The sequence below is a fragment of the Moschus berezovskii genome, chromosome 22, assembly GCF_049115385.1.
Source record: "Moschus berezovskii isolate FMDL1 chromosome 22, NW_MosBer_1.0, whole genome shotgun sequence".
In the NCBI taxonomy this organism is placed as follows: domain Eukaryota; kingdom Metazoa; phylum Chordata; class Mammalia; order Artiodactyla; family Moschidae; genus Moschus; species Moschus berezovskii.
In genome coordinates this window covers 57,465,588-57,489,773 of record NC_142481.1, presented here as the reverse complement: position 1 = coordinate 57,489,773, position 24,186 = coordinate 57,465,588, and the positions used below count along the sequence as shown (strand labels likewise).

General features: G+C 46.5%; 1 protein-coding gene across 2 annotated transcripts; it reads right to left on the bottom strand.

Annotated features, from left to right (window-relative positions):
* Positions 1-4,298: 4,298 nt before the first annotated feature.
* On the bottom strand, positions 4,299-22,838 carry MAF (MAF bZIP transcription factor). 2 transcript variants are annotated; one of them, XM_055413075.2, is made up of 3 exons: positions 20,451-22,838; positions 8,433-8,493; positions 4,299-6,222 (listed from the first exon to the last, which is right to left on the bottom strand). In XM_055413075.2, the coding sequence occupies exons 1-2, from the start codon at positions 21,578-21,580 to the stop codon at positions 8,460-8,462; spliced, it is 1,164 nt and encodes a 387-aa protein (XP_055269050.1). In that variant the 5' UTR covers positions 21,581-22,838; the 3' UTR covers positions 4,299-6,222; positions 8,433-8,459. The 2 variants fall into 2 exon arrangements, with proteins under 2 accessions (XP_055269050.1, XP_088686918.1); XM_088830792.1 differs by lacking the exons at positions 4,299-6,222; positions 8,433-8,493 and having other exon boundaries at positions 18,344-22,757.
* Between the last annotated feature and the right edge of the window lie 1,348 nt (positions 22,839-24,186).

Sequence of the window (24,186 nt, the reverse complement as noted above, 5' to 3'; positions counted from 1 at the left end):
ATGTGAAGCTCTGGATGACCATCAAAGGACAGGTTATTGAGAGGATGATGGATGGAGGAGCATCATGGTCTCCAACTCCACAGAAGTTTTCTCTAATGCCTGACCAACAGGTGACCAACCCAAAGGGACTAGAGGAAATGGTGACTATCAGCTCTGCAGTCACTATTTTAAAATCTGACTCTCATAGTTTCTATACCTGCAGAGTTACAGGGAAAAATTAAAAGTCATCAGCTTGAAACCTAGTTCATTTCTGAAATCCCTGAGAAGTGGGATCGGAAAACAAGCTCTGTATACATTTGGTAAGATACATACACGTTTCAGCAACCAATATGGAAGTCTACTGCCCCTTCTTCTACATTGTTCCCTTTCTTTTGGCGATCTTCCCAAAAGCTGGACTCCAGATAACCTCTAACGCAGTCTCCCCAATATCCTGGTTACATAAGCTGGCATTCTGGGTTCAAGTATATGTCTCTGGTACCTCTGTAAAACTATTTTCCAGTTTCAGAAAATAAGACCCTGCTAATGAGCAAATCACAAGCAGATCTGCTTTGAAAAACTCATATTTCAATTAATGAGATAATCTGGCACTGATTTAAAATGATTACGTGTTTTGCCAATATGCATGAATGTCCTTCTTTCATTAAACATCCTGTACCTCTATTACTCATTGTGTTCTTTGTGTTTGAAATTTACAGAACATGTTCTTTTATTATTGTATTTTATTGGAACATTTTAGGGTTTGTTTATTTGGGTTTGTGCCAGGGGACCTCCCATTTTGCCCCAGTGACTGACCCACACCAACCTCTTCTCCGTAGTCATGAACCCCAAGTCTCAAGGCCTTGGACACTGATAGCTCTATTGATATCTATGATCAATTTCATCTCCATTTTCATGCACTGTATTATTTTTCAAATGTAAAGATTTTATTATGTAGTGTCCTGTTTCTAGGTAGAATTCTATACCCCTTTTCATTTTTCATAGTAACAGTTTAATACTTAAGAGTTTCAAAGACATACAAGGAAATCTATAATGAGAAAACTTCAAGATACCCCCATATAAATAACTCTCATCTTCAATGTGTCAGATACGAAACAGGGTTTGATGCACAAAGCCTTTGAAAAAACTATATTTTCAGATTCAAACCCAATAGTCCTGAGAAATAAAGGGCTAATTTTTGCTTGATATTAATCACAAATTACTTTTTCCTTTAAAAAAATTAATTAAAAACATGAGATGGAATAAATATTTCAGGCAACCAGCAGTGAAATGGGAAAATACCATGTGTTTGGAGTTTTAGTGCCCTCTGAGTACAGAAATTTATTTGCAGCAAGCAGAAAATAGACAGCAAGCATAAAAATACAGCACAGTCCCCCTAGTAAAATTATTTATCAAGCTAACAAGGGAGGGACCCTTCTAGTAACAACAAGCCAGCAAGGAAAAGACATGGCTTTATATTTTACCTTTGGGTTAGCAACCCAGTAAAAATGCCAACTGACAAGCACTTCACATAAACATTTCTTTCTAAATGAGCTTCCTTGTTAGAAGAAAGGCAAAAAAAAAGCCTTTCTAGCTAAGGCACAGTATAGCTTACAGAGAACTCAAGCATATATACACTAACTCTTTAGGGCCAAAATAATATAACTGAAAGAAGTTAATGTGAATGATGAATGGACTTAACAAAACAAATTTAAAGTTCATTGAAGAAAATGTGCTTATATTCTTATTGCGGTATCCTCATATGGATATCGACAGATGTCCACAGTTCTGTAAAATAATTTTTCGGGGCCATCTTAACAGTCTCCAAGAAAAAAATGCATACATATATACTCATATATAAATGGCAAGCCACTCCAGTACTCTTGCCTAGAAAATCCCATGGACGGAGGAGCCTGGTAGGCTGCAGTCCATGGGGTCGCTACAAGTCAGACATGACTGAGCGACTTCACTTTCCCTTTTTACTTTCACACATTGGAGAAGGAAATGGCAACCCACTCCAGTGTTCTTGCCTGGAGAATCCCAGGGACGGGGGAACCTGCTAGGCTGCCGTCTATGGGGTCACACAGAGTCGGACACGACTGAAGTGACTTAGTAGTAGTAGTAGTAGCATATATAAGATATACATGTACTGACATTGCCTCTACTGTACAAGCCTCATTGCTATATTTTTTTCAAATATTTATTTTATGAGCAAAACCCCAAAGTCAGATTTTACAGTTTAACGATACCAAACTTTGATTATAAATTACAGATCACTTTACTGCAGCTTGCAATGGCCAAACCGAAAAAGGGGGAAAAGAGAAAAAAAGAAAAAAAGTTGGGGTGGGGGATCCTCGAGTTGAAACCAGACAGTGGTTTCATCCCAAATAAATTTTAAAGAAATAGTAAAAAGATGCATTCTCAGAATAACTGCGCCCTCAATAGCTTGGAAAGTAACACCTGATGGATTTACAATGAAATCACACACCTGAAACCCATCTTCCCTAAAGTGACACATCTGGTCATTAACCATGGCTTTTTTTTTTTTTCCCAATTGTATCAGGAGATGACGCAGAATGTGAAGGACACTGTAAAACTCTGAGAAAGACAGAAACATCTTGATGGATCAGAATTCCTCCTCCCGCACCTCCCGCCACCGCACCCCATCAGCGCCTTAAAAAATGCAAATTTCTCAGCAACAGGGATGAAAAGGTTTTCGTTCCTAATATGATCTGGTTCGAATAAAATAGGATGAAAATTTAAAAAATAAAACGAAATCTTTCCTTTTGTTTTTTCCTGTGGGGAGCCGGGTGACCGTCACAGTGCTTGCTGCTGCTGAAAGCTCCAAGCTCTGGAGAACTAGGGAATCCCTCGCGCTGGAGCAGGAACCCGATTGCGAGGCCCAAACGCTGCAACTCAAGACCTCCCAGCAGAGTTTGGGAGCTGGGCTGGTTCTCCGCCCACACACGTGCAGGGCGGGTTTACCGCCATTTGGTTACACTGACCTTGGGGCGTTTATCCACCGGGGCTGGTCAGGATGCTACAGGGGAAGCAAATTAGAGAGCCAACAGAGGTAACATTTTAATTAACACTCTCCAACCAGGGTCCCCATGGAGACGAGAGTGTTTCGAACGCATCCCATTTTTTACCAAGAATTTTATCCCCAACAACTCAGCTGGGGAGGACTCTGAAAGCAGCGCGTTCTGGGTCCACGGGCTTCACTGGACCAGCAGAGCGCCGAGCACGTGGGAAGGCCGTGCCTCCCGGGAAAGAAAGTGATGTCCCGGGGCCTCGCTTGCGCAGGTGTGGTGGATCTCCAGCAGTTGCTGGGAGCTCTCCTCCCAGGCCGCCCAGCAGCCCCGAAGCTTCCAGAAAGCCTGTCTCGTCCCAAACCACTGCTCCTTCCCTGGAAGGGAGAGCTCTGGTCCAGATCGCCAAACAAAGCACGTGCGCTTTCCTTCTACGACGCAGTGGTGAGGAACTGCTTTGCTTCGGGACTTTAAAAGGAGAAAAAGAGAAGGAGAAAGTTCTCCTTCCCAGGGGGGAGTCTGGGAAAAATGAATAACGCAATAGTCTTTGAGCATCAGAACAGAACCGCCAGTAGGCACTACCCACTGAAGCGAAGGACCGAGACAGCGCTTCTCAACTGGGGTCCAGAAGATCAGAATCGGTGAAGGGGAGTTCTGCTCCCTCTTGGCGACCCTTACCGCTGGGTGGAGAGCGAGGCCAGGCCTGCATGCCCAGCAGAGTCCCCTAGCCTTCTGAAAAGCAGTGCAGGATTTCCAGCACAGTCAGGCGCATCTGTGCATCCCAAGTTGCTTTGAAAGGACTTTGATGGTTCCATTAGAAAGGGGGAGGTGGGCGGGGGTGAAATAAGGAAGAGAACATGTAAAAAGAAACAGGAAATTCTATTCCCTATTCAAGTCAGTCCAGTAAGAGACCCCGACTGTCAGCTGCCATTTCTTGTGCATCAGGAATGAACCTCATTTTAAAATATAAACAAGCCAGAGGCACAACATGGGGGGGGGGGTGTCGGGTCGGAGGCTCAAGCCCTTTAATTAACCACCATCCGTAAAAAAAAGGTCTCCATTTGGATTAAGTTTGGGGTAGGGGTTCAACCCTGGTGTCAGAATCCCTTTAAATAATTGCTAACACTCTCCCCACCCCCCACCCCAATGACAGAAGATTCTGCTTGGCTGCTGGCAGGAGCCAGAGAAGAAGAAAAGAAACTTTGTCTGCAGCACCCAATTTAAAGGAGGCAGTGACCTCAGGGTCAATTTCAGATCAATTCGATTCTCACCTCCACTGCCTACCTGCTAGCAAATGAAGTTACTGTGCTTTTCTATAGACTGAAAGGACTAAAAGGAAATCGTCACTTGCTGCAAGTGGGTAAGCCCTTATTAGAGGATGGATGCTTGCTGAAAGGAACATGGAAAACAACTCCCTTCCTCTTTTTTGTAACTTTCACCTCAACAGTGATTAAGGTGTAAGATGCACCCCTGGCTTGATAATTAGGTGTTAATATCTTCCAGCAGCTTATGCTGGAGGTCAGGGCTGTGCTGTCTCCAGTGACAATAACTGTAATTCCCACAGCTGATCTGACTTGCCCAATCAACACCTGACACTCCTTCCCCTTCCCTTCCCCAGTATTAATTCCCATCTGAAATTATATAAATGCTAATGGCTTTATTACGTTTCCTGTAGATGCTGGAAAGAGAGGCACTCTGAATTCTGCCACTGGCTTACCCTTGTCCCAGCATTTTCCAAATACTGCAAAAAAGAAAAAAAAAGAATAAAAAATAAAAGCAAAACCAACCCTTCTACATAGCTCATTTATTGCTGATAATTTCATTAGGTGCCAGGAAAAGCAAAAAATGCAGACACTAAACAACAACTTTACAGTGATTTTTGGATCGAGGAAATGAAAGACTCAGCAAGCTGGAGGCGAAGAGAGTTTCAACATTGGCATCTGTGAATGGCAGCAATAAATCTCAGATTCTGGCAGGTGACTGAATGTGTGCTTTTAGAAGGAAAGCTCTTGACAGAAGCATCATTTTGTTTTAAATAAGAGTGCTATGCTCGTGTGCAAAACCCTTCTCCCCCCACCCCTCCACCTGCCCCCACCAAATGCATAATGTCTCTCTCTTTAAGGTAGCCCCTTCAATAGCCTCCTAAGGACCACTGAAAATAATGGGGCTTCATTAAGTTGGTTGCCCTGCACTCACTCTGCCATAATTGATTGATTAAACCTGCTCACTGGTGGGGCCAGTGTCCACAGAAAGGACCTTAGGCAGGCTTGTATGGGAAGGAGGGTGGGGGGGTGGCTATCTAAACAAACGAACAACAGCAAACAATTTGATAAGGTCAGCCCCGGCACTAAAACAGTTTAAACAGAATTATTTCCCCTTCCTTTCTCACTGCCAGCACACACTGTGATGTCATCTGCTTAAGACACACTCCTGGAATCTCTGAGGGGTTGGTCCACTCTCCAAATCTGCATGCCAGACAGCACTCTACTCTTCGCTGTCCTCCGCGGCGGGGCACTTACTCTGAAAGCTGAGTCCTGAGAGGCCCTGAGGGGTCTGCAGTGAAGCCAGAGTCCAGACCAGTCACTGCTCTCACGCGGGCTTTTCAAACAGAGGCACTGAGAAGTGAAAACTTATGTTCTGTGTTTTTCATACAGCCTTAGGCTGAGAACACCTGATTCACCATTTCTGTTAAAATATGTTGATGGACTCTGCGAGGGAAATAACGGTTACAGCATCTGTAATTCTATGTCTGAATTAAACAGCTGTGCTCAGGAACCCACGTGGACACTGGGCATCAGGCATCCATGCTTGCATTTTATTTCTGGGTGATCATGGGCAGCGATGTGGGAGGACACGTTATACAAAATAGAAATGAGATTCTGGAGTCTGTTTTACCGTGTTTTTGTTTATATCCCAGCTCATAACAGAGTAAAGCCTCCCTTACGATGGTTTGAATTCACACTGGCAATGGTACAGTCAGGAGAAAACATTTCCACCCAGCTAACTGTAAGATTAGAAAGAAAGAAAAACTGATGGGTACTTAGAACCTGGGGCAGAGCTGTTTATATGAATTCCATCAGGAATCTCCCACGAGTGACGGGAAAACTACAAACAGGCCTCTCCCCTGTGTGTGTGTGTGTCCCACCTGCCCTGCCCCAAGGCGGCTCTGTTAAGGCTGGGATGCATCCGGGTGGGTCTGAGAGAATGTCAGGAACATCTGTAAGGGTAGAGCAGACACATCAGCTGGCTCAGGTCCACCACCACCTCCTGAAATTAGCTTTTCAGCACACAAGAGGAAAGAGCATGTATTAAAGGCCTGCTTGCTTTCAATTTTGGTGCAAGCTATGAGTAGTTGTTAATCTCCTTTTGACAATTCACTCTAAGAGACAGCCTCCTAGGTGAATTCCAAAGCCACCCTTGGCCTTAGGGTCACGCAACACCATCACCTGTTTCCATGGCAATGATGCTAATGTGACACCTGACCCAGGGGTGCTACCATGGAAAAACAGACATCAGAGAGCACTGTTGTCTTGGCATGTTAGAAGTCCTTCCTTAGAAGGCACGACCTTGACAAATCACGCACTTGGGCAGACTCACGTGTGTTAAGCTGAAGCATGCACTAGTGGAAAATGTTCAAATCAAGAGATGCTACAGAAAAGGAGCATTTCATCTGTTGGTGACAGCCCTTAGGATCACTAGTTTGTAATAATACCAAGAACCATAATATAAGCTGGACTATGAGAATAAATAAAAGGTAATTAAATGCCTCCCCAAATGGCTTCTAATCTAATTCTCAGACTCTCGTCTAGAAAATGGCCAGAAATAAGCCATGAATTTGTACATAACAGAAATCAACAGGAGAGCAGAAAACTACTGGTTGCCCATTTCTGGCTTCCGGGACTGAAATCTCTTAACCAAAGTGACTTTCTGAAAATAAACTAAGTAACTCTCCCAAGAGTATCAAATATTAAACTTTTCATATATCCGCTTATAATATCTAATATCACAGAGTAACTTTGAGGAATTGTTTTCCTACCCAACGTCCCCATCTGGCCAAATGCCTTTCGCTTCCCGGTTCTCACCTGTCAATCATGTTCACAGCTGAAATTTGATTTCTCTCCCACCAGTAACCTTATATGAAATATTACCGGGGGGGTCAAGACCCGTGTGAACCTTGCCTTAAAAGTTCATTAACTCTTTGCTCAGAATGGGTGGTTTCAGCGTAACAAAACCTGCCCGGTGGGTCTAGATCATCCTTTTTAGTAGATGGCTTTCAAGCTTCAATTATAAAGACAGGGAGAGCAGAAAGGGAAATAGTTTTGGTACAGCATGCATACACGAGAACACACAAATTAATCCCAATGGTATACACTGAGTTAAAAATCTGCAGATGAGAACTATTAAATAAAATGTTAATTTTGTTTAAGGCTAGGAAAGGAATCATGTTAAACAGTCACAGTCCAGTTACTCAAAGACTTTCCCAATAACAGTACGTAAAAGTAATCAGACACCGTGTTTGAAGAGTGGGGGAAAATGTGGGTCTGTTTTCTGACATCCTCAGTTCACTGGATTCTTAAAGTGTCTCCTTGGCAAAGAGTAGCAATTTGACAGTGTGACTTAAACTAAAAGTTATATTTCATGCAAATTTCTCAGCAAGCAAATTTCATTAAAAAAAAAATCAAACTTCATTCCATTAGCCAATAAGAGGTAACAGGAATACATAAAACGATAATGCTAAATAATTATTGGTGTAAGAGTGTTGGTCTGGTTCTCCAAATGAGGAGAATTCATAATTAAATTCACCCTGGGAACCTCATAATTGCAAACCCATTTAAATAGCTTAATTTCAATTTTTTTTTTTGTCGATGAAAATCAGATTTCTGACCCCCATATCCTCCTTCAGCTAGTGGGGAGTGGCTCCAAACTCACATTTGGACGCAGAGGAGGGACACAATGTGCTTTGAAATTACACTAGCTTTTCCAAATGTGAGCGTGGGGTGAGTTATAGGAGACTGTAAATTTGGAATGGTTATGTGAAGCCGGCCACCGGCCACGGATTCTAACGGTACAGATTCGCCCAGATTGTCTGACATTCGGGCAGAGAGACCAGGCAGCTCTTTGAGAGTCAAGAGACTCACACTGGTTCAGGCTGAAGGTCTGAGATCCACTCAGACTGGCCGAGAGCTCTGTAGCCCACGCCTCCGTGATGACAGCAGTACAGAAAGGCATGCATGCTGGTCTCGCAGTCGCCAGCCTTCTCCTCAGCGTCTGGCATCACCACCGTTGACGCGTGAAACCCAGACCCTCCGGCTACGAAAGCGGGAGACTTTCACACCTGGAGAGTGATCGCATTCCTCAGCCGCTGGCTCGCTCCCTCATGGAAAATGCATTGAAACAAGCACATGCAAATCAGAAATCAAGATGTACCTCTTTGACTTCGGGCAACAGGATTTTTCACATCACTGATGTAGAGGATTCCCTTGGGTACCTGATTCAGTAAATATATTAAAATAAACAAAGGATCATTAATAATCACGAAGAGGGTTTTATAAGGAGAGCATGTTCAAGGCCGCCTCACTAGCTACAAGAAGGGCAGAATGAGAGCCAAAGAAGAGGAATTCAGGTCCACTTGCTTTGGCAGCCTGGTCTCAGCCCTGCCAGAGGAAGGGTTTGCATGGAAGAGAGCAGCGCGCTGTGCTGCGTCAGCCCCCCTCCACCCTGCCTCTGACCCTGCGAAGGTGGAGACAGTGACGTCCACTGGCCTAGCAGCCGGCATCAGCCCTGGAGCTGGGTTCACAATGGACCAGGACTGAAGGTCTCTGATGGGCGTCCCCCAAGTGTTCACAGACTGAACACTTGGTTCCCTTGGGGAGCCACACTGGTCCACTTCTCCCTGACTTCGTTCCCTAGACCGGATTCTCTTCCATCTTCCCCCTCCTCTTCCCAGACAGGGTCTATTCTGCTAGTACTGCTGACCTTAACCATAGACATTCTCATAACAAATACAACCATTTAGAGACCACTGTTTTATTTATTAACTTCCACTCTGTTTAAATTAGTAGCAGGGAATGCTTAGAACGGTAATATGAAAATGAGATTGCTTTAAAAAAAAAAAAAGTCTTTTTTGCTTCACAGTGAATAACAAAGCACAGTAATTCAAAGTAGTTTAGCTTTCTATGGTTCAAAAACCCCTTATTGCTATTAGTTGTACTAATGTAAGTGGCAAAATAATTATCATTTACTGTACAGAGTCCAATATTTTCCAGACAGCAGTTTAATAACAAAGCAGACCTGTCATTTCTCTGTATAGTTAGCCATACTCTACAAGTGCAGACTGTCAAAATATATTTAAAATCTAATTTAAAAAATTCAACATGGTTACAACAAATCTGTGTACAATAACTGTGATAAACCAGTAAGTCAATCTAATTTTTTTCCCCAGTGTGGAGAGTCAGTTATTCTTCTTTAATCTGCCCCACTTTTATTTGAATTACTTTATAACTGGTGTGAAAAAATATACATGACACATACACCTGCTGAAATATCTAGGCTGCTGTAACTGACATAGAATCTTTTACTTAAGTTTTCATTTAGTGTAACTCTCTAATTTTTCCAATGTCCTTTATCTAAATAGTCTGACTATGCATTAAAACACAGATAAATAAATTTGGACTCAACCGTCAGAGCTGCCTCAAATACATTTATGGGCTTTCATCCACATTTCATGTTAGAAATGATTTTTCAAACGTATGGCACAAACTACTCTTTTTCATGTCAGAGTATATACTAATCTTTTGCCAAATATATTATTTCTATGCCAAAAAAAAAAAAGAAACAAGAAACATACTGAAGTTATAAAACTGGAAGTGTTATCCACGATATCAATTGTTCTCCATTTCAAGTTCAAATGGCTAATCTCAAAAAACAAACGGAAGACAAAATAAAACTTCCCAAATAAGTTTACTTTAAAAAAAAAAACCAACCTTTAGGAACAACAGATTCTGCTCGAAACACAAGTGAATAGGGTATAAAAGCTTCAGGGATTGTGGAGGGAATATCTTTAATTCCTTTGGGGCACTGCAAACATATGTTAAGCTTCTGCAAGCAATATTTCACATGACATCACAGACTCGTGAAGCATTCAATTTTAGAACAATATTACAAAGCAATAATTGGACGGAGACTTTGCAAAAATGCCCCTTTGCCTTCCTGACCAGCTCATTGATAGCCTCTGTTATTTTTGGAGAAAAAGAATCGGGCCTCATTAAATGTGATATTTGGCATCTTGCCTGAAATCTCATAAAGTAGATGTCCTTTTTAGATCATTGGTGTCACTTTCCTCAAGATGACCTCTATTCGCTGGCCACCTGGGGAAGCCATCCTGTTATCAAGGCATTTACTTTCCAAAGCAGGGGAGAGAGATTCAGTTCGCACACATGAATGGGGTCCGAAAGCCATCGCCGTGTTTTGTCCTCATCACCTTCACCCAGCCTAGTCACTAGGGAAGAATGGAGGGGGCAAGGGGACCTCGCCTGGGAGTAGAGAGGAGCCTCTCGAGCTGGACTGTGCCAGGTGCAGTCCAGGCCGGCCATCGGCTAGCACAGAGCCTCTGCAAGCGGGATCTATTTACCTAACAATTAAATGGTACTTTTTAAATAGCATAGGAATGTGCCATGATATTCCAAGGAAGATTTGGAAAGGTCTCGTGAGCGGCACAGTGCAGGGGGAATGAACACGGACAGGGCGCCCTGAGAACACACAGGGGGCCAGCACGCACCTCCTCGCTGCCCTAAGTCTGCCAATTCCGGCCAAGGTTTTACGGGAAGATCATCTTCGACTGTTCAGGCTAGGCTTGGCTCCCGCCTACCAACATGTGGAGCAGACGGAGGAACTCTTGTCCCGTGCTCATTAGTGTGTCCTGATGTGGAAACTGCAGATTCACCTTTTAATAGCTTCCCCCTCTACAATGTATCAAAGAGCTTCACAAGGAGGTAGATAGATAGGTAAATGGCAGATGAAAGAGTATGTTGGGTTCATTGTCTGAAAACAGACTCAACCATCATCTTTAACCCATTTCATCTGAGAATCATGACTGCAGGCTTCCCCATCCTAGCAAAAAGGACTTCAGTGGAACGTGACAATGTGAAAGCAGCCCAGCTGCTGAGACCCTTGCATGCCTTTCCCCATGTCTATCTGCACGCTGATGAATCCTTCCCTAAGAGGAGGAGAAGGGAAAAGGGGAGGTTTATTTAAGAAGGTGCAGAGATGCTTAATTACGTTACACTCAAGGATCTAAAAAACTGACTGTCCCTATAAGGGGGGAAAAAAAATCCTGCATGGAAGGGCTCTTTCCTGAAATGAGCGATTTTAAAGTTTGTCCTTTGCAGACAGTTCCTGAGTGTCTGAGATTCGGCAGCCACTGTGTTAAACCCGGGAATGCAAGTGAGCCCCTCTAGCTGGAGTTATGGGTGCGATCCTAATGAAGTTTGCTTGGGTGGCTTTCCCCTACAATAAGCATCAAACTGTATCAAGGCAAATCCCAACTGTAGTATGGAGATTTCTAGAATGACTTAAAGCAGGTTATCTGGATTTCCTTCCTTTTTTCTTTTCCCTCTTCACCCTGTCTGTAACCAGAGAAGGGGAAAAACAAGATAAAGCTAGATCTGGAAAATGGGCCAGAAAATTAATAGAGTAAAAACCGAATGACCTGGACCTGAGGATCTTACTTCCAGAAGGTTCCTGGGGTGGCTGGAGTGTGGTGTGAGGGTCCCAAGTGAAAGAGGAGTGTATTAGGACTGAATCCCACTTCCTCCCACCATGAGCCCACCACTGAGCTCAGCAAAGCAGGTCGTTTTCACGTCCCCGAGGCCTCCACTGCGGCTCGGGTGGTCCTTCTGGAACACTTGAACCAAATCCCAGTACACATCCAAGAAGCGGGCTGGGCCCTGGGCGCACTGGGAGTGACCGCCAGTGGTGGTGCCCCAGGCGCAGGCGCAGGCTTGGGCATTTCACAGGGGAGTCGCTTTGCGGGCAGAGTCCTCAGCCTTCGCTCCGCACTCGGGGGCGCCACCAGGGCCTGGGGCACACAGGGACTGCCCGTGACCTCAGGCGGCAGCTGGACCCCACCCCCGTGAGCCCTGTCCTTCTGCACCTGCCGTGATGGCCAGGGGACCCTGAGGGTGGAGAGCACACCTGACTGGGCAGGGTTGCCCAGAGCGAAGGGGCCCCAGAAGCTGCAGCCGTGCTTAGATCCCCCAGAGCCACCTCCCAGTTCTTCTCCTCATCCCAGCCTCTGTCTGCACAGGGACTGGCACAGGAGCGAGTTGATGGGCCCCGAGCCCCAGCTGAGGAGACTGCTTTCTGGTCCAGCGCAGTGACTCCTAAGTCTCTCTGACGGCCCTGGTGACTAGGCATGAAATACAGACAGGATACTGGGACGGGCCAGGGGCCAGGCGCTCAGGGGCCGAGGCCCTGGAGCTAAGGACATGGCAGTTGTCTTAAGGGATCCTGGGGACCTCAGGGTCCGCCACCGGCCTGTCAGTCATCCTGCAAATAAATCCGGTCTGGTGGGAAGCAGGGGCCTCGGGAATGACCTAGAGTTGACCCCTGGTGATTAGGGGTCAGAAGCCAAGGTTGGTCTCTGTTAGTGACACCACCTCCCCACCGCCACCCTAGCCCAGCCCCTGTACACCAGCTAGCTGCCCTCTGCTCTGCTTTGCTTCCTGGAAAAATCCCCCAAAGGAGACCAGAAACCCACTTCTCCAGGCTTCCGAAAGTGGATGAAGACACGGAGAACGAGGAAAAATTTGAGCGGGCAAAAGAGAACACGGCTCTGCTGGCCGGGGTTTGCAGCTCAGGGCCCCTCCACGGCCTCCTTTTCAGCATTCTCTTGGGACATGGACAGGGGTGGGTGGTAGGCCGCCTCTCCCCCTTCTACAAAGGTTTCGTGGCCTCTCCTATTTCCTATCCGAAAGAACCAACCGCAAGGAAAAACCATACTTTGGAATCTCAGCTTGGAAACACTGAAGGCTGGTGATCAGAATATTTAGATTCAGAATCCAAATCCCCCGTGTGTAACTCACACCCAGCCAGGCCTGGGCTGGGTGGGGGCCAAGGGGGTGTGGGGGTGAGCACAGAACTATTTCCTCTGCTCTCCCCCCTCCCAAATCTCCACAGACCACCCCTCCCTCATCCTCCCTTCTTGAATTAATGCCCCTCTCTAATCGTAACTAAAGGTCCAAGAATCTGTGGAGAAGGGAGGAATGTGATTTTGCAATCCAAAGTCCTAATTACAGGGGGGGAAATAGTTATTTGACAAAAAGAAAGGGAAGGAAAAGGAGCTGTGTGTTGAACGGGGAAGAGGTGCTTGGTAGATGGTTATGATTTGGGTCGAGAACTGTGCGTTCCAATCAGAGCCTCTCTGTGGAAAATGCATTTTGTGAATTTCTTAAAACTGTCCAACTCTGATGCACTTCCATAGAAAGATCCAGTTTCTGTGTGCTGCTGGTGTGTTCTTCCTATCTTAGCCTTGTTGTATTGGGCAAACTTAGGGAAAACACACAAAGGGCTTTCAAAATTAAACAATGAAACTGTCACGATGCCATCAGACCTACTGCGGTGACCATAGAAATATGGGCACAACACATCCAACTGGTCCCAAATGCCCCCACAGCAAAGTCACAGGCTGATATATTCATAAATGCCCAAAAGTTAAGACATTCGCAATTTCCTCTGAGCTCTTAATTGGGGTTCGAGCTCTAAAATTGTTTTCAAAACAGAAACACATGTGAACATACAGGGAGGAAATGGACAGCTGAACCTGGCTTGCACCTGCGTGCAAATGTGTATACACTGGGTGACATGCCTTCGAAGGCAGCGTCACAGTTCTCTCTGGCTTCCCTCATTTCTCACCTCCCACAGACGCTATGGGGACGGGTGGGGAGCTGCGGGTTTTGCTACGCCTTCGTGCTGAGCAATTTGATTTGCTTTGTTTTTTGTTGTGTCCCTCTCGAAAGGGTAAAGATGCTCCCACATTGTGGCCGGACTGTACTCCTTTATGCCCTGACAGTCATGAGACAGCCTGGGAGACTGAAATGCTCTCACCCAGTCCCCTACCCCCGCTGGAGAGAAAAAAAACAAAAAAATGCCCTGACAGAGCTGGGTTTGTTCACGAGCCCCGGGTGGAGCCAGGCTTGGAGAGGATTCCCCTTTTCTGGGGCTGTGTGATGTCTAGATTTTGAAGATTTATATCAAAAGTGAGAAAAGCAGTGTTATCGAAAGGTGGGTAAAGGCTCCAGCTCTGTTTTTAAACACATGCAAAAACAGACAAACACACACATCCGCGTTCGGTGGTCTGAAGGGCTGGATCACCTCCCTGATGGCTCCTGTCTGCCTAGTGCTGGACTTGGGACATCTTTTAAATTTGGATGGGCCCACAGTGAGAAAACAAACTTTAGGTATCTCTCATTTTCCTACTGACAACAAGGAAGGCACTGACTCCAAATTATTGATTCAGCCTCCTGAGGAATCATCAGAAGTGGTGAAAAGTATAGCCTCTCATGGTAGACGTCTCTTCCCTAAAAACGAAGGCATTTATTTCTTCAAAGAAAAGGGTCAAAATTTAAGAGTAAATCAAATGAAAGTAAATCGCAGTAGGGAGCCTGGCAGATGAGCACTCTAAAGCGGGTGAATCAGATTTCCTAGCCTCTCTGATCGCACGTTTATGTAAGAAGTAAGGTCTCCGAGCCTGGCTGTGTGTTTTACTGGCATGGAATTTAGCCGCCTAAAGCTTGTCACTCATGGACCTCAGTCTTCCAGCCTATCTCGGTTAGTCTTTAACTACCAACAGGCAAAAATGTGGCAAGCAAACTTTTAAATATATTGATCGGCCTAGAATGGCGGGTGTAGTGCGTTTCATCAAGGGTGAACACAGAAGTAAGCTGGCCTAAACCAAAAAATAAAGACAACAGCAGAAACCTTCCACCTTCGGGACTTGCGAACCTTTGACTGTGTCAGAAGCCACTTGGGTCATTTCAGACAAGGACATGCTGGGCATGTGGCGCCTGGGACAGCTGCACCCCGTGTTTGCAAGGCTGGTTACCATTTGCCCCTGCCCACCGTGTTTAGCCTGAAAGCCGGTGGTTTGGCAAGGGGAGGTCCCATTTAAGAGCGGAAGTATCTCGAGTTGACGAGTGTAAATAAAAACTACTGGGGTGAAGGTATAAGGGAGAAAAGATCAGAACCTTAGAATTGCACATTTGGTCATAAATACGGCATGTCCCATTGGAATGACCTCTGTTGAAAGCCCAGGTGGTTATGGCATGAAGGCAAATAAATATGATTATCTAGACATCATTTCCTCACTGAGAACAGGAAGTAGAACCTCTGCTTATTTGATATCAGTCTATTAATGTGTCAGATACATTGTAAAAAATTATTACATGGTCTGGGGAAAAAAAGGAAACATGGGAAGTGATTTTGTGGCTGCCTGAGAGCAGAGTAGGGGGAGGGAAAAAAGCCCACGGAAGGGGTGTACTTAACTAACTAGTTTCACTTAAGGCTCTGCCTGATGAATGACCACATCTGACATCACTGATAATTACAATACTATCCAGGGCCCGAGAGGAAACCAGGGTACTCGGCTCTGCTAAAGCTTCTGCCCGTGGCATCTGCTTGGGGAGGGGAATCAAATTTTTTTTTTTTTCTTCTTAGTAAAATTATCTGCCAGAGAAACAATGAAGCGTGAAAAAGTACTGTTTAGAGTGTGCATGTCTACCATAGGCTTTTAAAATGCTGGCTACTACCTTCTGGGTCACTTCCCTTTATGCCATTGTATATATCTTATAAATTTCAGTGGATTTTTTTAAAAAAAAAAAACTATTACAGGTTGAAAATAAGCGAGTCTATTTGGGTTGGCACATCGTAAAGTCAGAAGCACCGGCATGTTTCCTGTGGGTCTGTACCTCAGACAGGAGGTACAGTTAATTATCGTGCAGCTTATAGATGTAATACCTTTCGTCTCTAACACAATCATTTATTCTCTCTTAATAAAAGGAAATTAAACAGAAGTCAAGGGTTGGCTGTTTTTCATGACTGCAGACAGTAATAATAATAATGATAATAAATAGAAGTCTCATGTAAATTTCATTTTGTGAATACACGGGGAAAGCACATGATCTTGGGGCTTCCAAAACGTGCTACGTCCCACAGATGGCTCCGACTTGTGAGTGGGCTCACTTCTGCATTTGGAATGAAAGGAATTTTAACACTATTTAGACAAAGCCTCAAATGCAGTGTGAAGGGAAAGCTAGATTTCCTACATGATTTAAACAACAACAAAAAAAATTAGAGACTTATTTGCAATAAGGGCACTCCGGCAGGATTTAGGATTTTTTGGTTAGAAAAAAAATTTTTTTAAAAGCATGTATTTGTGTTCACCACACATTACATTTCAAAGCTTTTTAGTAATTTTTTCCCCTAAATATGGTTACTTCTTCTAAAGCCTTTTATTAGGAGTTAAACTTCTCTTAAAGGCAGCCACCAAAATTGCATTTTTTTCTTTTTTGCCAACACCACTTTGTGTTTTTCATATTTGGGTCCAAAACCTGCTTATTATTTTGAATTGCCTTCTAGGGTCCTATCAAAACACTTAATTGTTGGACCACTGTATTTTCCTCTGAAGTGGCATTTCTCATGAGATAATTATAATAACTCCACCCTGGTCACTCTTATCTGGAAAATGCGTTTGCCTAAAACCTTGCATCAGATGCTGGGCTCTCTTAAGTGATACATCCATTTCCGCTTCTACAGTGGGAGACTGCAAATCTCCTCGTTGGGATCAGACCAAAAAAAAAAAAAAAAAAATCTCTGAAGCAGAGAACAGCTAAGTTCAAGCACATGGAAGAAGGTTTACGAAGACTTCTGTTAAAGCAAAATGAAGTGTGGATTCAGGGTCCCTATCCAAACTAACAGTGAGAGAAAGGTCAAAATGCCCTGTTAGCCTCTGTCTTCGTGTTCTGTGAAAGAGGGAAGGAAGGCTCATACACCGGCCAGAACTCATCAGCGCCAAGCACAACCTGCTTTCCTCAAAATCAGGCCTTCATTCAGAGTTGCAATATTATCTTTGTTTCTTTTTTTTAAAAGGACAGAAAAGAAAATAAAACAGAAGTCACTGTGTTGGTCTCTATCTTCAAAACAGTGTTGGCTTTGTCTAACATCCTATTAGCCATCTAGGGGAAGTTGATGAAGAATGCAAACTGCATGAATTTGTAACATTAGTTGCATGAATTTGTGTCATTTTTAAAATAGGTCAATGCTGTTAGTGAAGGTGGCTCCAGACTTTCCAACCGATCTTTTCAGGGAGCCCCCACTCACAACCTGTGTTGGGATAAAACACCAATAAATCAAACCACAGCCTTTATTTCAATCAGGTATTATTTTTTCGCTCCTATTCCAGGAGTTAAGGTGCTTTGCAATCATTACCAGCTCACCTATGTGGAGATGCCCTCAGCTAAATTTGCATGGAGAAATATGATTTAATAACCCAGTTTAAACCCAGATATATACTTGGACTTCTGTGAGAGGAGGACTTTTCTTTTTCCTATTTAAGACAAATGACCTTCAAAGTTAAAAACACAAACCAACAACTTTGATGTGTTCAAAGTGTTGATGTGAAGTCTTGTCAGGCCTTGCTAACAAGAAAATCATGGCATGTGAGGGAAGAGGAAAAATAATCAGTTTCAACCAAAAGGCAAGAACTGTTTATCGACCAATGAATGCATATATGCCCAAGCCACCTCTGCCAGTGCCCTCTTTCTGGGCTCATTTCTCTGCAGATGGGCACGCTGCTGGGTGATCAGATGCTCGGGGCGAGGCTGAGAAGGCCCTGCTCTCTGGTTGGCATTTTTGTTTGTTTGTTTCCAGCAGGGCAACGGTGTCTCAACTTATTTAAAAACTGAAAACTTTGAGGGGGAGGGGGATTTTCAGAGATCGCAATTCACATTTACATTACATATTCCTAATTATTAGAAGGACTGCACTAACAAAACAGCCTGTGTTCCACTCTGAATTATTGCCTCACTACTTCATTACCCCTTCCTCTAGAGAAAAGGATGCCTTTCAAACTTCTAATGCAGTGTTGGGCCCAGTTAAACTGCACACTAAGAAACTGAGTACAGAATCAAAAAAAAAAAAAAATGCAGTTTATTATTGTAATTATTCTTTCTCTTGATATAACCAGAATTGAAAATGAAAGAAAAGCACATAGGAACATCACGCGTGGTTAGTTAGTAACTCAAGATATAAAACAATTTTGCACAGCAAAATATGTAAAAGAAAAGTAACTGACAAGATTTTTTTATATTTATTGTGGTAAGATTTACTTTTCATTTGTTTTTAAAGACAGGATGTCAGTCCCTGAAAATAACATTTACTGATTATTGCCTTTAAAACTGTGGATTTTTTAAGTTACAGAAAATCCAGTTCTGCACCACAATACAACTGTAAAAAAATCTGCATCATCTTAAAACTGTGCAGTAATGCCATTTTTATAACTGCATAAATTTTATTAGCGTTCTAAACAGTTTTGCAAATTTTTTTGTATTATATGCTTGCAGGTTATATCTAGTGCAATTCAGTCCCAAATACTTTAATTTGAAAAAAAAAAAACATACATTTTGAATGTAAAATACCCCTACAGATATAAACAGGGGTGCTTCCCCTTTTAATACTTTGGTTTTCAATACAGTCAGTGGTATAGCAAAGACTACACATACCCAACTTATATTTAAGTTGCAAGCACATGCTGTATAAGCTACTTTTTTTTTAAACAGTCCCCTTGCAAACTCTACCCCCCTTAACATCACAACAGTAAACAATTTAGTGCATCAATCTTTTAAAAAATCTACAGCTAAACAGACCTAACTCTTTCAAATTTATCTATAACATTCCTTTATCTGTAGCATACATTTTAACTGGGCTAACAGATTATAAAAACTAGAATTAAATTATATACTAGAAACCCATAGCATTCCACATTTGACAATGACCAAAAGCCAAAAAAATAAAAACAAAACAAAAATAATGGGGCAGATTCTTTCTCTTAAAAATAAATTTTAGACTGCTTTCGGCAACAGCACAATTTTAGTCCACCCAATGGGGTGGTCATTCTCATTTAAAAAGAATACATTAAGAGTTCTTTACTGTTGGCCTTGTTAAATTTTTTAACCCATTCTGGCATCTTTGACAAGGAACCCCTTCAGTGCATTTACAATGGGAGGCTGAAGTTCTGAGTAACTCAAAGCAGTTTTGGAGCAGATGCAAACTTTCATGGGAAGAAGGCTCTAGGGTTGCACATTTTTTTTGTTCTGAACTCAAAAAAGTCATGAGGCAATAAAACAAAAGTATGAATGCCAATGCCATAAGTCTTCGAACGTCCATTTCCAAGCCAAAAGGAAAAAAAAAAGAAAAAATAATTATACCATACATGTCCAGCATGCAGGCTTTTTTTTATTAATATAATGTCTCTTTTCCATAAAGTCTTTGAAACAGTTATAGTTCATTGTTGCTAAGACAAAGTAGCAAGCATAATAATGCATGAGATGAGAATGAGTTTTTTTTTTAATGGCAGACTAAACTCTCAGATTTGGCATCATAAGGACCAAAACTCAGGAGTCACACCCAGAAGGCTGATGCAGGCTTGATTGTGGCAGGTTCGTGAGGATTTTTTCCCCTCTATTTTAGCATAACAATGCTCAAAAAACCCCGATGGAACTCAGCACGCTGCAAGTCTATAACATTTCACATTTTTTTTTTCCTTTGCAAGCTCAATCTCATATGAAGAACTCAGGAGGAGAAAAAAAACTTAGCCTTTTTTTTTCTTTTATCTCAAAGGAGATGGGTGGCAAGGGGGTGAGGGTGGAGGATGGGGGGCGAGTTAGGGGCAACACAGCAAGCTCCAAAAACTCAAAGTTCTTTTTTAAAAAAAAAATCCAAACAAAATAAAACACACACACAGAAAATGAACAGCAGCTCATCAACTGAAGAAAAAAAAAAAATATGTGAATGATGCAGGCTCCAGAGACGAGCGTGAGGAGCTCTGCTGAGATCTGTGAACACTGAGCAAGTGGAAGGGGTAAGGGGGGTGTTAAAAAAAAACAAGCCAGCAAGTTATGGAGAATTTCAGATTGGCAATCCATGAGCCAGACCACCAGCCCCTCCCCGACTCAAAAACAGCCGCCACCACCACCATCATCTCGGAGCAGTGTGTGTGAGTGTGTGTGTGTGTGTGTGTGTGCAGGGGGCAACTGGGGGGGTGGGGGGCAAGCTCGGGAGCGGAGGGGGCAGATGGTAGCGAGCAAGGCTCTTTGAACTGCAAGCCCACACCCGAGTCGGACCCCCACGGAGCGCTTATCAAGGTGGCGAGCTGGGGTCGCGTGTTAGACTCACATGAAAAACTCGGGAGAGGACGGGTTGTCGCTGCTGGAGCCGTTTTCTCGGAAGCCGCTGCTCACCAGCTTCTCGTACTTCTCCTTGTACGCGTCCCTCTCGCGCACCAGCCTGGAGATCTCCTGCTTGAGGTGGTCGACCTGCTGCAGCAGCTGGTTCTTCTCGGACTCCAGGACGTGCCTCTGCTGCACCCTCTTGAAGCGGCAGGACTGGGCATAGCCGCGGTTTTTCAGGGTCCGCCTTTTCTGCTTCAGCCGGATCACCTCCTCCTTGCTGACCCCGCGCAGCTGCCGGTTCAGCTCGCGCACCGACATGGTCACCAGCTGCTCGTCGGAGAAGCGGTCGTCGAAGTGCAGGCCGCCGGCCGCGGCGTGATGAGGGTGCAGGGCGCCCCCCGCCCCCGCCGAGCCCCCGCCGCCGCCGCCGCCTCCGCCGCCGCCGCCCCCGGCGCTGGCCGGGCCGCCCGCGCCGCCGCCCGCGCCGCCCGCGCCCCCGGCCGAGGCGGACGCGCTGCCCGCGGCGCCCGGCGCGCCGGCCGTCGGGGGGTGGTGGTGGCCGGCGGCGTGGTGGTGGTGGTGGTGGTGGTGGTAATGCGGGGCCGCGCCGCTCTGCGCGGCGGCCGCGGCGATCACGGCGGACACCACGGCGGCGGCGGGGCCCATCTCCTCGCCGCTGCCGCCCAGGGAGGCGCCTGCGCCGGCCCCGGCCGCCGAGGCCAGCTGCTGCGCCCCGCGCGCGTAGCCATCGAAGCCGCCCTGGAGCTGGTGGCTGCTGCTGATGAGCGCCTCGACCGCGTCCTCGGGGCTGAAGCCCAGCGCCTCGGGGTTCAGCTGCTGCGGGTAGCCGGTCATCCAGTAGTAGTCTTCCAGATGCGCCTTCTGCTCGCTGCCCGAGCCCGGGCTGGGCGCCGAGAAGCTGGGCGAAGGGGGCACCGAGCTGCACGGCGTGCTCATGGGGGTGGAGGACAGCGAGCCCCCGGCGATGAGACGGCCGCACTGGCTGATGATGCGGTCGGTCTCCACCGGCTCCTTTTTCACTTCAAACTTCATCAGATCGAAGTCATTAACATATTCCATGGCCAGGGGACTGGTGGGCAGGTCGGAGTTGCTCATTGCCAGTTCCGATGCCATTCTCCTGCCGCCGCCGCCGCCGCCGCCGCCGCCGCTCCGCCAGATGGGCTGCAGGAGAGGGGCCAGCGGGCTGTGCTGGGTGGCCAGCGGGTGAGCCAGCTTGCCGGGCTGGGGCGCTTCTAGCTCGCGCGGCGGTGGCTGGCCCGAAACCTCCGAGCGCGCACACACACACACACACACCCCCGCCGCCCTGCCCGCGCCCCCCGCGCCCGCCCTCCCTCCCCCCTCGGCTCACGCCAATGTGCTCGCTCGCTCGCCCCGGCCCCTCCTCGCCTGCTAGCCTCCTAGCGCGCCGAGTCGGCGGTTTCAGGCTCGGGAAGGTCCTCCGCGGGCTGCGGTGGCGGTGGCGGCGGCGGCGGCAGCGAAGCCGGAGGAGCCCGGCTGGGTGCGCGGCGTCCCCGGCTCGCCGCTCCGCTGCGCGCTTTGCATAAGGAGGGCTCGGCTCGGCTTGCTGGCCCCGGCTGCAGGCGGGGCGCGCGCGGCGGCCGTTTGGGGCTGCAGGCGCGGCGAGCGGCTGTCCGGGCGGCGCAGGCCTTGGCACGGGGGAGTTAACACTTCATGCTTCTCGCCTCCTCTTCTGCCTGGCTCTTTTTTATTAAAAAAAAATTTTTTTTTTCCTCTCCTCTCGCTCAACCTCGCGCTCTTCCTCCCTCCGTGCAAAGTGCAAGACAGAGGTGCAGCGGGCTGGAGGAAAGGGGCGGGGGGGGGAGAGTTGAGTTCTTTCTTGCTTTTTTTTTTCTTTTAAAGAGAAATAGCGAAGTCCTGGGGAAAAGGCAAGGCGCAGAGCAAAAGGGGGGGAGACCGAGCCGACGAGCAGCCGGAGCTATACAGCTCGAAGATGAAAAAAAAAAGATTTTAAAGCCTCTGATCCAGCAAGAAGAGTTTAAAGCTATTGCTGAGTTTTATAGCACTCCTGACGTCAGGCCCAAATGGGAAATTGACTGGTACTCCCGACCAATGGGAGGAGGCGGGAGCGCCCGCGATTAGCATAGGAGTCGAGAAACAAGGAAACTTTTCCGAGCTGTCAATCAGAGCCCAATCAGCTGACTGTCAGCTGGGACGGGCAGTCTTAACCCTTCCCGCGCCGCAGCCTCCGCGCGAGGTTGCAAAGCCTGGAGAAAAGTTTGGTGCAAGAGGGGACGGAGTTTTCCGGAGGGCTGCGGAAACCCGGGTGGACAGCAAGAACGGTTTGCTTTACTTCGGAGCTAGAGAGGCCTGCCTTCCGGAGCCCCCAGCTCGCCTGCCACTCGCTCGGCCAAGCTTGGCCTGCTCCCCCAACCCAACTCCTTCCTGACTGCCCCCCCCACCCCCCGCAAGGATCGTGAATTCTTTTCTCCTTGCTCCACCTTAGGGCACCCAGGTTTCCGCCCGGGGGGAACCTTCTTTCCCCGGAGCCTGGCAGGGCCCGGAGCGCAAACTTGGCCCCAACTCTTTGCCCCTCTCCCCGGTGCCCGCGCGCACCCGCCCGCGTAGGGGCGCAGGGGTCCCCACTGCGCGCTCGACCTCGCCTGGCCGCGCGCCTGCCAGGGCGGCTCCAAGTCCGCGGAGAGAGAGAGCCGGTTTTATTAGCATCTTTTAAAGGACTTGAAATGAGTTGCTCAGGGGCCATTCCGCGCGGGGACTAGCTGCCCGCTGGCGTCTCCCGTCCTTGGCTGAGGGGTGCGAACGCGAATTAACTCCGGGAAAGCTCGGTGTCAGGTCAGCCCGGCTCCTCACTCTCGGGCCCGAGTCTGGCCTTTGAGACTCACTTCTCTCTCTCATACACACACGCGCATACTCATCCACCCCCTTATGAAATCTGACTCCTGTTTATCAGGGTCCTGCGCGCCCTTTGCACTTTTACATTTCACTTAATTATTTCAGACTTGATCGTGGGGAGGAACGGGGGCGAAAAAAGAACCAACACCCCAGCCTTCACCAGCTCCCCTCGAAGGGTTAAGTTTTAAACCGCGGTTTCTCGGACGGGTCCGGAAACCCGGAGTGGGGGGTGGGGAGGACGGGAGTAGGGGGCTGCTTCTCCCCCTCGGGGGGTTGCAGATACTAATAACTGTTCGGTTTTCTCGATCGATTCTTCTAAAGCTTTGGAAAAAAAAAAAAAGAAAAAAAAAAGAAAGAAAGAAAGAACCAGCAACTCTGTTTCTAAGATTTTAAAGCGATAGGCCAGATGGAGAAGCCGAGATTTATTTGAGGGAAAGCGAGAGGGCGCGGAGCCGACCCAGCATTTGGAAGACCAGCCTGCATGCCTGGATGTTGGACTGTTGATTCCTCCAATTAATGAAATGCACTTGGTGTTAATCATATTTATCTTATTTTATGGGAGGGGGGGGGGACGCTAGGAAGGTGCATTAAAAAAAAAATCTTAAAGCCTGCAAAACGGTCGAAGAGTGAAAACTATTGTTGGACCGAGTTGGTTCTTACCTCAACAGCGCCACCTTTCGGCAAAGGTCAGTTGAAATTGATCCGTGTCCAGTTTTGTTGATGAAATGAAAAGAAGTTGGTTTCCCTAGGTGGGAGGAGGAAAGAGGGACGGAAAGTTAGTTGGGCTGCAAGTGAAAGAACCCGACTTTGTCAGGAAAGGGGCTGAAGGCAATGCTGGCAGGTGCGGG

What these genes read in the sequence shown, in the direction of transcription:
- MAF (XM_055413075.2), bottom strand. Translation starts at nt 21,580, where the DNA reads ATGGCATCGGAACTGGCAATGAGCAACTCCGACCTGCCCACCAGTCCC. An exon ending in TCCTCTCCCGAGTTTTTCAT is followed by an intron (nt 8,494 to 20,450) that starts GTGAGTCTAACA and finishes TTACTGAATCAG; the next exon opens with GTACCCAAGGGAATCCTCTA.